General features: G+C 39.6%; 1 protein-coding gene across 1 annotated transcript; it reads right to left on the reverse strand.

Annotated features, from left to right (window-relative positions):
• Nucleotides 1-5,047: 5,047 nt before the first annotated feature.
• si:dkey-174i8.1 (arylsulfatase I) lies at nt 5,048-8,779 on the reverse strand. The gene is made up of 3 exons (XM_061040165.1): nt 8,279-8,779; nt 7,259-7,591; nt 5,048-7,168 (listed from the first exon to the last, which is right to left on the reverse strand). The coding sequence occupies exons 1-3, from the start codon at nt 8,581-8,583 to the stop codon at nt 6,088-6,090; spliced, it is 1,719 nt and encodes a 572-aa protein (XP_060896148.1). The 5' UTR covers nt 8,584-8,779; the 3' UTR covers nt 5,048-6,087.
• Nucleotides 8,780-14,283: the final 5,504 nt, after the last annotated feature.

Consider the following 14,283-nt stretch of genomic DNA (forward strand, 5'->3'; position numbering starts at 1 on the left):
TGGTTTAAAGCATATAAACATTTTTATTAAGTAATATATTTTCCAATCTTGACTTTAGACTATGGACACGTTTAAGTAAGACAGTCATTTAGTATAAGGAGGACAATAAAACATTTTTTTCCTTGTACTCTATTTAATACTAATATGCAAGATCCTTTTACAAAGATCACCCTACCCTCTTTTTTATTTGACAAATCATTAATTTAAGATGCAGTCATTATGTTTCTGCCTTTTCTAACTGCTTGTTGGTTAAAGTTCACACACTGATGGTTTAGTTTTAGTTTTTTATTTTATTATTGTGTCTTAAATCCTCATATTTTCTACTGGAATATTTTTGAATTGGCCAACTTCAATGGCCAGAGGGAGAATACCAGAGCTTAACTGTGCGACCAAGGATCTTCGGCTTCTAGATAAACGACACGTTACATATAACTTGGGCATAAAATTATTTTTGATCTGTACATATGTCCTTAGTTTTGGCTTGGACAGAGCGTTTTCAAACCATTTTTCTTCATACTTGATGAAGAGCTTATCTTTCATGGAGTTAATGTTACAGCACAGATTATTCATGTAAATATACGTCATATTGAGATTGAGGATTGAGTAAAGCTCATTCGCCCATGCAAAGTTATTTTTTTGCTCCACATAAATACTTTCTTATTTATTCGGTCCTCTGCCATTTGGGTTAGTCGATTCCACAGTCGGATCATTTCACATTTCGAAGTACCCAGCCCATGGTAGTGGTCACTATGTAGTATCATCCATCAGAAGTAACTAATTCCATTCATACACCGCCACCGAAGCAGAGGGAGCAATTCAGGGTTAAGTGTCTTGCCCAAGGACACATTTTTTAGATATAAAACAAACACTGGGAGAAAATGTAAAAAATTTCACACAAAACAGCTACACATAACATTATACTGACCATGTTTCAAGCAAACGTGTTTGCAGTGTTTTCCCTCCTCTGATCACTGTGCTTTGCTTCTAATCTGTGAGCGCGTATCTGGAGCAGTGTTAAGAGAACTCTGCTGGCGATTAATGAGTGTTTGCTGTGAGCACAGGAGCACTGTGGCCACTTTCTGCCATAATTACAGGGAGCCGCTCTGATATGAAAGTCTAATTAGTGAGAGTTCAGAGGTACCGTCGTATTAATTGCTGAATCGCTGTGTTTCTCTGTGATGTGCCTGTCAGGAAAGTCTTAGGCAGGCTGTGGCAGGTTGAAGGGTGGGTGGTAACAGTGATAACAGTGGTATACAACAGCAATTTTCAAACTTGTGATCCCTTGAAATGAGGCTGTTTTTGCTGCAAACACCTGTTACAAAATGTATATCCTTGTGAGGTTTGAGGATTTTAGCTTCAGAACCTGAGAGCAGTACATGATTAGTTACTGAACCAAAAAAAGCAAAGAATTGAAACATGAATGGATTCTTGTTGCCTTGTTGATAATCAGACTTTTCCCCTCAACGGTCAGTAGGCCTATGAAAAGGGAGAAAGGATTGTCACATCCTCTGTAGTTTTTCTGGGAACTTTTATGATTTTAGCTCTTTTAAGGGATGTAACAAAGAGCACTTGTCCTTTCGTTAGGGCACAAGTAACTTGTGTTTATTTTTCATTAAAGGTGGGGAGGTGACTCTAACTCTAACATAGATAACCTTTGTTGTGGTGAAGTATTCACCCTCTTTTTAGGTTCTATGTTATCTGGATCAAGAAAATTCAAATCTTGGTCCAAAAGGCAACTGGACCTTTAATGGAGCTATGAATTCTCAAAGTTGTCTTGTCTGCCTTTTTGTATAACTCCCTCCTTGTCACATGACACTGCATTATCTCTTCTCTTCTTCTCTGCCTTTAGTGACCTTGAATGTCCTTATAAACTATGTGATCAACTTTTTAATGTGATAAAAATGTAAGGCAAACCCACACAGGTGTTTCAAGTTATGTGACTGATTAGACCAACTCAGGTTAGAGCTTTTAAAGATATATTGGATATACAGTATGTGAGGTCATCCTGTACTATTGGAGTTTCTTTTTGTCCAACATCTAACTATATATGGTAGTATGGTATATTATAAAGACCAAATAAATGAGTGTAAGTAGGAAGAATACGTAGATGCATTAAACCATCTCAAGATTTTCATTAATGATGCCAGTGTTCATGTTCTATGAAAAACTGAAACAGTTAATACTGATTTATGTTTCATGATTAATAACAAATCCTTATTATTATTAATAGTTGATTTATCTTCTCAAATACTTAACGTTAATTTCATTACCAACGATCTTTCAGTTCATTTACAAAAACGGATTCTACTGTTCTCATGATCCTAAGGCTCTTTGTGTTGATTATATTGTCCAGCAGTATTTTGTAACCCTGTGAGGCTGAAGGGGAGTGACTCATTCTGCAAGAATCTTCTCAACTTGGCTCGTGGCGTTCTGTGTATCGTTGGAGAATCTCTCCACACTCACATTGGCCACTGACATAACAAGACTTTAATGGTTTTGATGGGTGTGTGTTTTTGTGCATCCCAGGGTGTGATCACTGTCATTCCCTGGCATAACACCCAGAAAAGACCACCCTATCTGCTGCTGAACGGATGTAATTCAGTGATTTGTTTTCTTTCAAATTCAATCTTTTAGAGTTTTCTTGGGAACAGTTTGTCGGGTACAGTACATTAGACTGGACATGTTACCAGTCTTTAATGGGACATCAGGGTGATTTTACTGGGTAATGGGCTGCAAATTATGACGCAAGGGACTCCGGTGAATGTGTCCCAATCGAGTCGTTGATACCTCTCTGTCTTACTGTGTGCAGAAAAATGGCTGCATTTACCTTCAGTGTGGGGTAAATAACCATCTTAAGACCACAATAAGAAAATAAAAGTTCTATTTAAATCAGAGCGACAAGCCTATTGTGTATAACTTCACGACTTTACCTTCGATTGATTATCCAACAGTGAATATGACAGCTCTCGCCCACGTACTGGATCGCAGCGTGTGTTGAATTGTGTGAATGTTTTTGTGTGTGTGACACCTCCTCCGTGATTTATATCATCTGACGATGCTTTATTTCCACGGGCCATCACAGTGTACTGGGAATCAGATGAGTGGGCAACTAACAATTGTCTTCTACAGTTACTCACATGAACAGAACTCTGAGGGTCTCTGAGCAACGTTCCTGCCGTTAACCCTCTGCGGTCTCATCAGATCCCATCACTGTAGTCTGGTTTTGAAGGTTTGAGGTTTTCTCACAGTGTGTTTGTTGTATGCATATAGAGGAGATAAAGTGCTTTCAGCTCCAGTGCGCCTCATATACTGTAAGTCAAGAGCTGTGCAAATGTATTTTCTATAAGAACAGAAAGCCTTTGGTTGTTTGATTTCTAGAACTTCCCATACAGATGAAGGTCACGGAATCTGAGCTTCTTCTAATGTTTGGCCAACAGCGCCGATAGCTTTAGCCACTCTATGTGTAAAGTGAGTAGGAGGCTTTAACATGAAACCCTACACGTTTATTTTATTACCGCTATACAGCACGTTGCTTATCAACAGTGATGTAACTGTGTTTGTCTTTTAAAGGCAGGGTTGGTCATTTTCTTCAGATACACTTTTTTAGATGTTGGTTGGAATAGTCTCAGGGTTAATAGGTATTTTGTTTCCATTTTTATTCTTCTTATGGGAATATTTGGTAATCAGATAGCTCTATTCAAACAATTGTAAGTTCAAAGATTTTACAACATTAAACTGTGTATGTGTATTATGTGTATGAAGTGAGGCTTTTTCTCTGAAAAGCATTTTAATCTGATCTACAGTAAAAGCACTCCAAACATGACAGCTCCCTGCTACCCCTGGAGAACTCCTTCCTCCTGCATCTGCTCTTTTTATCTAACTGTGTGCTACAGAGCTCTGAGCAAAAAAAAATGGCTAATACTTCTATCTTGATCTTCCAAATGAGCACGACTGACTGAGTAAGATGGGGAGCAAATTGAGAAAAAAAAAATGAACAGAGAGCTGAGGGATTTGGATTGAGGAGGGAGAAGTGGAGGAGTATTAGTTGACCAGAGGGAGAAAAAAAAACAGAGAAATTGAATATTCATTATCAGGCCAATGCTGCAGTTGTGTGGGATTGCTGCTGACACTCACAGCCAGACACACAAACACTCAGAATGAGACACACTTCTAAATGAGCTCTATCATTATCTATATATATTTCCCCGTTAGGGGTCTCGGGAGGGCTGGAGCTGATCCAAGCTGTCATTGGGCGAGAGGCGGGGTACACCCTGGACTGTTCACCAGTCAATCACAGGGCTGACATTTAGAGACAGACAAACAGCCACACTCACATGTACGGGCAATTTAGAGTCACCAATTAACCTAATGAGCATGTCTTTGCACTGTGGGAGGAAGCCTGAGTACCTGGAGAGAACCCTCGCATGCACAGGGAGAACATGCAAACTCGAACCAGGAACCTCCTCGCTGTGAGGCAACAGCGCTAACCACTGCACCGCCGTGCAGCCTCTAAATGGTCTGTATTAGATTATTCCGTACCTTCTGATTAAGTTCCATATAGGATTCATTGCAGACACAGGAAGTGGTTTGGTTGGTAGGAATGAAAGAGTGGCTTGTTGCACTTTCCTGCAAAGGGACATTTTTCATATCCTTTTTCAAAATAATTCAAATGAATATTTACTTGTTTTTTTTAATGTTTTCATTAATGTCCCAAATCTAATAGTACTCCACTGATTTAGCTTTGCACCATGTTTTGACTCTCAATGTTCAGTTTTTATTTAAAAAGAGGAGAACTAGATAGCCTATTGTATTTTGACTTCATGCATTGTTCTTTATTGTCAAACCTGGAACCTATATTACCAACAATGCCACACACCTGCAGCCAGTTTAGTAGGGAATAGGAATATTTAATTCTAGTAGCAGCTAATGTAGCCCCCTTTCCAGCCTAAAAAAAATATGAAGTGTTGGGTTACAACAATTCTGCAAGTCCTTGTTCCATAAATAACATCCATCGTACATCAAGTACCAAACACATCAAACACCAAACTTTCATTACTACATCCGTTTATTCTTGTTTCTTTTTTACCTTGTTCTTCATACATGTTGGCTTAATGCCTTTAGACAAATTTCTACATTAGGCATTTCAAGGTAACCAAATTTCAATAGTCTTGCTACATTCAACATAATATCACACATGTGTTGGGAAACATCTTCAAAATTGTTCGAAAAATAACTAAAATATTACAGAGCAGGAAAAGAACAACCTTTTTTTTTAAATAGCTCAATAACTCTGGTCCATGACTTACTGCAGAGAAGTTTTGCAGAGACTTTGTGTGAAGACTTTGATTAGCGCCTATGATTTTACTTAGATAATTTGAATGGTTTACAACTTAATAGACAAGGTCAGTGATATTCAAAAGTCCAGAAAGGACAGCTGAGCTTTAGTCAGTTGGTCATAGCTGCTGGGAATGGACATCATGCTTTGGTTAGAGGTCTTTCAAACAGAGCAGTGTTCCACATAATGAGTCGAAGAGAATCTATATGACCTCTAATAACAAGAGAACAAGGTGACGTTTGACAGAAAACATCCCCTGTGGGTGTCTTTGTGTCATCCTTTAAGGGTCCTCTTGGATGATTAGGAGATGAGACATCGGGTCATGTTCTATGCTTTTCTTCCTCTTCACATCTCTTTAGGCATTGCTTCTACATTCATGCACTCTATCTTTACTATTCATGAAAACAGCTACACATACACAATGACACACTTTGTTCCATATGCAGTCCAACGACAGCCCAAAGTCACCCTGCTGCAGTTTGGCCACAGGACTGTGAGTGAGTCAGCTTGCTCAGTCATCCGCAGAGTTCTGTTTGCTTTGTTTTCAGGCTGCCTGTTTATCTTCCGATCATTAGAATTTGATTCTGGGTATATCTTGTCTGTCGGAAATGCTAGCTTTTCTCCTGACGTTGTCTCCATCTCTCTATCCCTTTATGCTTGATATGGTCAAGAGGCCTCAAATGGAGTCTATCACCATTTATATGATTAATTACATCTCAATGATCCTTTTAGTCCAAATACTGCTGATTAATTTAGAAGAGAGTATTTCTCTGCAGGCGTGACCCCACCTTCTTGAAGAGAGCTTTTAATTTGCATAGTTTACAGTGCCTAATCTTCATTATCTTTCCTTTTCTGCCATCATCTTCTCCATTCCCTCCCTCCTGCCCCTCCAGGCCTAGCCAAGGGGTCCAAACCCCTCCATGAAGTTCTGGGTCAGCCATAGGATCATCTGGAGGATTCCTGGCCGTCACAGCAGTCCGGTTGTACTCTGCCAGTCTGATCAGGAGATGCTTCACCACCTCTGGACGAGCTCCTGCCAGGTCTGATCTTTCATATGGATCAGCAGTGATATTGAAGAGCCAAACTGACTTCCCTGGCTCATTTCGTCGCTTCTCAAGTCGCTGCCAACGGTCTGGCCCATCAGGAAGAGCCTGTGGGGGGATCCAGTCACCGTCACCCACATTCCCTGTCAATAGTTTCCAGTCCCCGGCCCTTATCGCTGCCCTTACGGCGGTGTCCCAGATCCCGAAGCCGTTGAATAGTGCCTTGTCATAAGGCTCCCCAGGCTTCCTGGAGAATGGGTCAATGTTTAAAAGTATTTCAGTTCTTGGAGAGACGAGGCCTTCACTGATGGTTCTCCACACATTGTGACCGTCCAGGCTATCGTTGGACTTCATGGCCCCAGCTAACCCCAGTAGTGTTGGAAACCAGTCAGAAACATGGATCAGTGCTTTGCTGACTACCCCCTTCCTCTTCAGGAGGGGGCTATGGACAAATCCTACAGCCCTGATGCCCCCTTCCCAGTAGGTGCCTTTACCTCCTCTCAGGGGCCAATTGCTCCCCCCAGAGAGTGGCTGACCGCCATTATCAGATGAATAGATCAGAACTGAGTTTTGGTACAGCCCACTAGCCTTAAGTTCCTGGACCACTTGTCCAACCCCGTCATCCAGGCAGCTCAGCATGGCTGCATAATGGCGTCTGAGACGATTGCTCTGAGAAACATATTGGTGCAGAAAATAGTCTGGTACCTGCAAGGGTGTATGGGCAGCCTGAAGGGACAAATAAAGGAAGAGTGGTTTCTGGGGGTCGTGGCTCCTCAGGATCTGCTTCACTCTAGTTGGACAGAAAGAACAGTAGTAGGTTTTAAACGTTTTTACAAGTTTATCGGAATCTGTGAAATCCAGTGTATACCTTGATGCTCACCTTTCAATGTAGAGCAGAGTGGAGTAGTTGCCTGTCATCTCCCAGGCAGGCCTGTTTCCATCGTGAAGGTCAAATCCACAAGCTTCAGCCCCATCGCAGCTCTGATAGGAATAATGGTCTCCACTGCCAGTAAGAGTTCCCAGGAAACTATGAAAGCCGCGTCCTGTGGGCAAGCAGTTTGGCCTGCAGAAACCCAGGTGCCATTTTCCCACCATGTGTGTGGCATATCCAGCTTCAGCCAGATGCTCTGGTAGGGTGGGAATGTCCAGGGGCAGGCAGAGGGGTTGACGGGATCGGATGATTGAATGCTGGAGTCCAGTGTGGATTTGGTAGCTGGCAAGATAGGGAGAGAGTCTTGATTGATGTATGATAACACATCAATGGTAAATTTCACAGATGGTTTGAGATTCATCACATCCCTGGCTACTCTTCACTGCAACACATTATCAAGCCAAAATATTTGCTTATTCATTTCAGAATTTCTAGGAAAGTACGAAGATGCAATTTGGTCACTTTGGCAAAGATCGGCAGAATACTCAAAACTTTTAGCACTATTTGAAATAACACAAGGTGTTTTGCCAAAAGCTTGTTGAACAGTGTTTTAGTCTGTGGATTTACACTTCAAAAGCGAGATAAATTGCAGGTGATATTCTGCAAAGGGTGAGACAACAGCCTTTCATATCTCTTCAGCTGTTTACACAGAGAACAAAAACTAAAATATATTTTCAGTTTTTTAGCCAAAATCATAATCAGTCACATTTTTATATCAAGTTTTAAAACAGGATAGTTCTTCAATAAAATTATATTTTAATATAATGTATCCCTTTTTTTGCCCGATTCCTACCTACAACAGGTATTTTTTGAAGACATTAATTTGAACATTGTTCTTGAATATTCTGCTCAGAGGTGAGCAGCAGAAATAAATGCCTATAAAGCATACATAATTAAATCCTTTGAGAACAGATGTAGTCACAAAATCACTTTAACATCCTAACAATGATACATAAAGACATTTCTCACCGCCCGGTCATGAGTTGACTGCGAGAGGGGGAGCAGATTGGCTGGACGTAATAATTTTCAAGTTTGACCCCATCTTCTGCCAGCCGGTCCAGTACAGGCGTGTGGATATCTGAGCCGTGGTAGCCAATGTCTCCGTAACCCTGGTCATCCACCATGATAAAAATAAGATGTGGTGGTGTGGAGCCCTCCACCTCCCCTGTGCCAATGCAGTCATTCGTAGACTTGTGTTTTCCCAAACAGCCAAGGACATTAAGCAAGGTCACCTCAACCATCAGGAAAAGCACAGAGCATATTCCTCCCCTCATCTCCTCTAATGCTGCAAAGCTATTCACTAAACTTTGATTTTGTCCGTATTTTATATTCTGCTTAGTCAATAAATCTTAAACCAAACCTCTTTTGCAGAAAAATTAGCTGATCTGTGTATCCAAGGAGCTCGTCCTAAACTCCTTAAGTCTTTTCCTGTGGGTAATTTTTGGTTTTGTGAAATGGGGCTGAGCTGGTGCCAGTAGCTGTGGTGGGTGGAAAAAAAACATTCTATAAGAGGGGTAAGAAGTTGATAGAGAGAGAGAGTGTGTGTGTGCGTGTGTGTGTGTGTGTGTGTGTGTGTGTGTGTGTGTGTTTTCGAGTGAGAAAAGAGACACTGAGAAAGACTTTGCTCTTTGCAGTACCTTGTTACATTTTTCTATATTTGCCTCATACTGTACGATGCCCAGGAAATCCTTGGCAACTGAAATACACACCCGCTTGAACACAAACACAAACACACACACACACACACACACACACACACACACACACACACACACACACACACACACACACACACACACACACACACACACACACACACACACACACACACACACACACACACACACACACACACACACACACACACTGGACATACTATGCAAACAGTATGGAAAGACACTGTTTCCTAGGCTAAAACTTGAACTATCCCTAATTCACAGTATGAATACCTCAGGATAAGAAAAACATACTAAGGTCAAGAATGGTCAACTTTTTGTTATAACAGTATGAAACACAAAATTCAATCTCTAATTTTTGTCACATGATCACAAACATTTGAAAATGTAAAAATAATAATAATAATAAAATAGTGGGGCAAATATATATAAAGGGGCATTTTCATCAGTAACGGTCATTGTGCTAATCAGTTATATCAAAAGGGAAGCGACCTGTCTTACTCTCATGTTTTTCTCAGAGGAGCCTTGTGTTTGTGTGAAAAAAATATATATTAAAGTTTTATAATCTTATTTTACTAAAGGTCAACATGCCTCTTTTTGCTCTGGATAATTCACAGAAATTGTTATGACGGTTTCTATAAGGACTTCATTTAAGGGTGGGGGAGAAAATCTATCTCAACATGAACAATTACAAAGCTAGAAACCACTAGAGTTAGGCAGAATATTTTTCAAGCTGATCCATAAAAAAAGAATATGTATTACTATTACTCCTCCTTCTCCCTCTGGTACCCACCATTGATGTTGCTCCTGTTCTTTTCTTATTGCAACTACTATTGAAGTGCTTCTACAGCTGCTACAGCTAATATTTCCTCTGTGATTGTGATGTCCTCTCTATCTTAAATCATTAATGACAAGCTAGCTAATAAACCTTGTCATATTTTACTTATTGTTTTATGATGCACTATTAATCGAGGCCACTTGATGGTAGGTCAGTGAAATGAATCCCAACAACTAAGAAACATGTGATGAGAATGTGATGAGAAAATGAATCGACCGCTGAGCTCTCAGCCTTCACCTTACTGCCATTTCCTTCCCATATTACTCAGTCAGGAAGGCAATGCCTCCAATACAAGTCAAAGTCCTTTGATGAAAAAGTAAGCTAGTGGTGTCTCACCATGTGGGAAATTTTCCAGGATTCTTTTTACAAACAGGAAAAAAGGAGGCTGGTACAGTATTGGAAAGAGGTTAAGGTAGAGATTATAAGTGAGATAATGAATGATACTGACACAGAAAAAGAGAATATATGCATATAAATACGCTTGCCAGTTGTGGGAGTGCAGCATAAACAAAGATGCTTAAAAGGAGCAGTCCATTAGTCACTATGTGTGTACGTCTGGGTGTAGCCATCAGTTTGCCTCAGGGAAATGCAGGGCGACATGAACTCGGTTTTACCGCTGAGAGGAAGTAGGGAGGAGTGTGGCAGAAGTGACAAATGTCTTCTTGATGAGTATGTTCTTTCATCAACTAGGCATATACTTCTGCGAGATCATACTGTTTGAGCGAAAAACTTATATTCATGATTCTTATGTTGTCAGTTTGGGTGCATTACAATAATAGAAGCTTTATTTTAAAAGTCAAAGTCAAAGTCAAAGTCAACTTTATTGTCAATTTCAAAATATGCCAGACATACAGTGGAATCGAAATTGCGTTTGTCTCCGTCCCACGGTGCAATACAACCAAAATAAGGTAAAATAAGATAAGGTAAAACAGATCAAATTAAATGAGGTAAAAATAAGAGAAATAATATTTACAGTAATACATTCTAAATTGTGCAAAAGGTACAAAATGGTAAATAAAATAAAATAAAATTTAAAGAAAAAGTAAACTTGTGCAATATGTGCAATGTGCAGTAAACTGATTGTACTTTTGAATAGTTAGCTTCAGAGTTATTAGTCCAGAGTTCTTGGTGGCAAACGGGAGGGGGTTTCAACGTCCAAAAGAACTGATTTAAATATATCAATGACGTCTAAAATGATAATGGACTGAATTTGAGTTCATTCTTTATTGGGTACAGTGAATTGTACACTTTGTTATCAACAAATGTCAAACACTGTAAAATACTTTGTTCTTCTGCAACACAGAAGAAAGCATCCTTATAGCCGAGTATGTACTTTCACAAAGTGTTAGTGTTACGTGTGTTTGTGCACATGTCTGAATGAGTTCTCGAGAAGGCAGTGGTGCAGAGTAGAAGAGAGTAGCAGTGGGCGTGATTTATTCATGACATCGAATAAGTGACTCACTCAATCTGGAGGCACTCTGTTAAGCTAAAGCTAAAGTAGGGGAGAGTGTGTGTGCATGCTTGCATGCGTGCGTGCGTGTGCGTGTCATAATCTGTGAAAACATTTATTTTATTTTCAGTCATCCAACATAAAAGCCTCATTTTTTGTTTTAAACATCCCTGCCTATTTTCTGTTTCCTAATATAAATAGTCCAGCAAAAAAAATCATGGTTAATAGACGTTGGTCAGTAATGAAAAATGATCTTATGAATACTCATGGATCATGTCTGACTCCAGTCGGCTGAAAGATGAAACATGAACTGCACCTGACAATTTGCTGACAGTGAAGTCAGTGGAATCAGTCTGTTGAATTCACTGATGATGCATTTTATTTTTATCATTTAAAAAAGTGGTATTCTAAGGTCTATTGTCTTAAAAGAAAGTTAATTGAACCTTAAGTATGTGGCTAGTCCACATAGCATCCCAATCAGGTCTTACTTGCTGGCGCTGCTCTTGTACAACAGCTGAAAATGTGCCCACAATGACATAACTACCTTTTCTATAACACCTCTTATCTAGCACAAAGCTTAAAGCTAATTTTGCTGTCAGCTTCAGCTGCATTTTTTAATTTGTGCTAAGTAACATAAGAGATGTGTTATCTAGCAAACATTGAGCTGGCATTTTTACCATAATGTTTAGCTTATTCCTGGGCAGTCTACTCCTATATTGGTAAGAGAATTGAAATGCTTGAAAACCAGAGACCATATCAACAAACATTCTAAGAATAATCTCAGAGAGCTTCTAACTTAACATAAAAAATTCTATGTTCATGTGCGTCCCATCAATTCCACCCACACCACCGTTGAAGCTCGCTATACACATGAATCCCCTTTTGTGAGTCTGCAAAATGTGGACATCCAGTGGACATCCAATATGAGACTGTTACAGCAGTTCTTGTTTGTGTGATCAACCTCAGTGCAGCACTTTTGCATTTTCCAGTTGCCAAATATCCTATGTTGTGATCACTTTCATTTCTGGCGGTATATGTTGATGCATTGAGCGGGAGACGTGAGTGCATCTCTAGTACCACAAAAATTATTCCTGCAAGATCCAATCTATAGCATTTAATTAACTCAATGCCATTCAGTGTTTGAAGAACATTTCTCCTATCTTTTTGTTTTTCTGTACTAGTAAGCTTTATATAAACGGCCCAGATGTTTCTTGGAAGTTGGTGGAGACCAAACTAGGGCTTAAAGGACAGGGGATGAACCTACATACATCAAGTGGCTATAAACACATGACTTTAAATCAATGGTAATGTTGGTCATTATCTGTTGGGTTTGTAAGTGAGCAGCTGCTGGTTAACAAGATAAGACCAGTTGTCAGTGTTTTAGTGATCCCTGAGTGGAAATTTAAATTAACAATGTGATGTTGCAAAAAAGGCACATTTTTAGGTTAAGGTTAGACTTAGGTTAAGGTATTAAGAGTCTTGGCTAACTATCTCTCTCAATAGCCATTCTGATACTGTAGGTAATACCAATCCAAACTTAAACTGATCATCTCATGTTAACTGTGTTGTCTGCAGTGGACTTAAGCAACTACTGGTTTGTGAAAGATTGGGTAATGTTGCAGTAGTGCTTTAAATGAGTATTATCATTATTAATATGACTTAATATGATGTTACTTTTGGATGCTCACATCACTTATCCAGTAACCAGGACACCACTCTTTCCAGCTGGCAATTATACCACTATATTATTTTAGATAAATCAATTGAATTTAAATTTAATTTAGAGCTGAAGGTGCACATCATTGTATAGCATTTTTACATGCTATTTATTTTTCCCAATAAGTGCAAAACACAAGGCTAAAGATGTGAATAAATTAGTTTGACAGGCATTTGGTCATAAAAATTGTATTGTGCATATCAGATGTTGATTAGATGATGTTGCAACGTTTGTATAATCATTAAATGTTCCATCAGCTTTGTAAAGTGCTGGACATTTCCATGTCGTATGGAAGTTAGTTGTTGAGGTCATTGTCTCAGACCTCCCATCTGCACTTAAGGATACTGACAGAGACCATGGCTCTGATGCTCTTAAAAAAACTTGAGGATCATCTTCCAGCTAACAGAAACTCGATCCACTCCCCATTCTTCTCATCTTACTCTGTGATGGATTGACAAGCTGTGGGGCTGGGTGGGTGAGTGGGTGGGTTGGGTTGCTGTGTCTCATCACATTAAACATGGAGGATGCTTTGGATTTATGTCAAATTCACAAAGTTTGGGTAAACTTTTCCTCCTCCTCTTTAAGGTGCACTCCTTCCATTTCATCCATTTCCTCCAGTCAGACATATTGCCAGAGGAGAGTGACTGCTGGCTTTCACTCAGCAAAATTGAGAGCGACTACACAAGCTCACTGTGTGTTCAGTATGTGTGTGAGTACTGTGTTGGTACAGTCAGTGGAGAGTGCCACCATGAGGATTAGAGAAATAACACATGTAGAATGATAGCAGGGCTGATGATACTTATTTTCTATAGAGGCTTGTTTTGCTATTGTTACCATCTCTCAGAGAGAGAAATGGTGAAGTCAATTCAGGAGGATGAGAAGGACATTTTCAAAACTTATCAATGACTAATACAATGGCTGTGGGTGGATGATGGCTGAGTGTTTGAGTTTGCATGCCGGTACATTTTTTACTTCAAATTACTCACAGTTTAAATGTCAAATTTTGAAGGGGGAAATGCCATATTAGCTCAAAGAAATGTTTCCTTACTCTTAGACTCACACAGAAAGGTCATTGAAGTATCATAAGCAAAGATGGTGAAGAGTCCATTTCCAGCTGGGCACAAGACAAAAGCAGTTTGATGACGTTGAATGCCAAAACATGGATCAAGACAGAAATGATCAACTAAGTGATGAACTGCAAAACCTTGTAAATGTCTTTACACCTCTACTGGATGAATTGTGAAATTAGGTAGCCAATATAATTACATGTTTCCCACAGTATGAATTTTAAAA

Source organism: Labrus mixtus, chromosome 6 (genome assembly GCF_963584025.1).
Source record: "Labrus mixtus chromosome 6, fLabMix1.1, whole genome shotgun sequence".
Taxonomy (NCBI): Eukaryota; Metazoa; Chordata; class Actinopteri; order Labriformes; family Labridae; genus Labrus; species Labrus mixtus.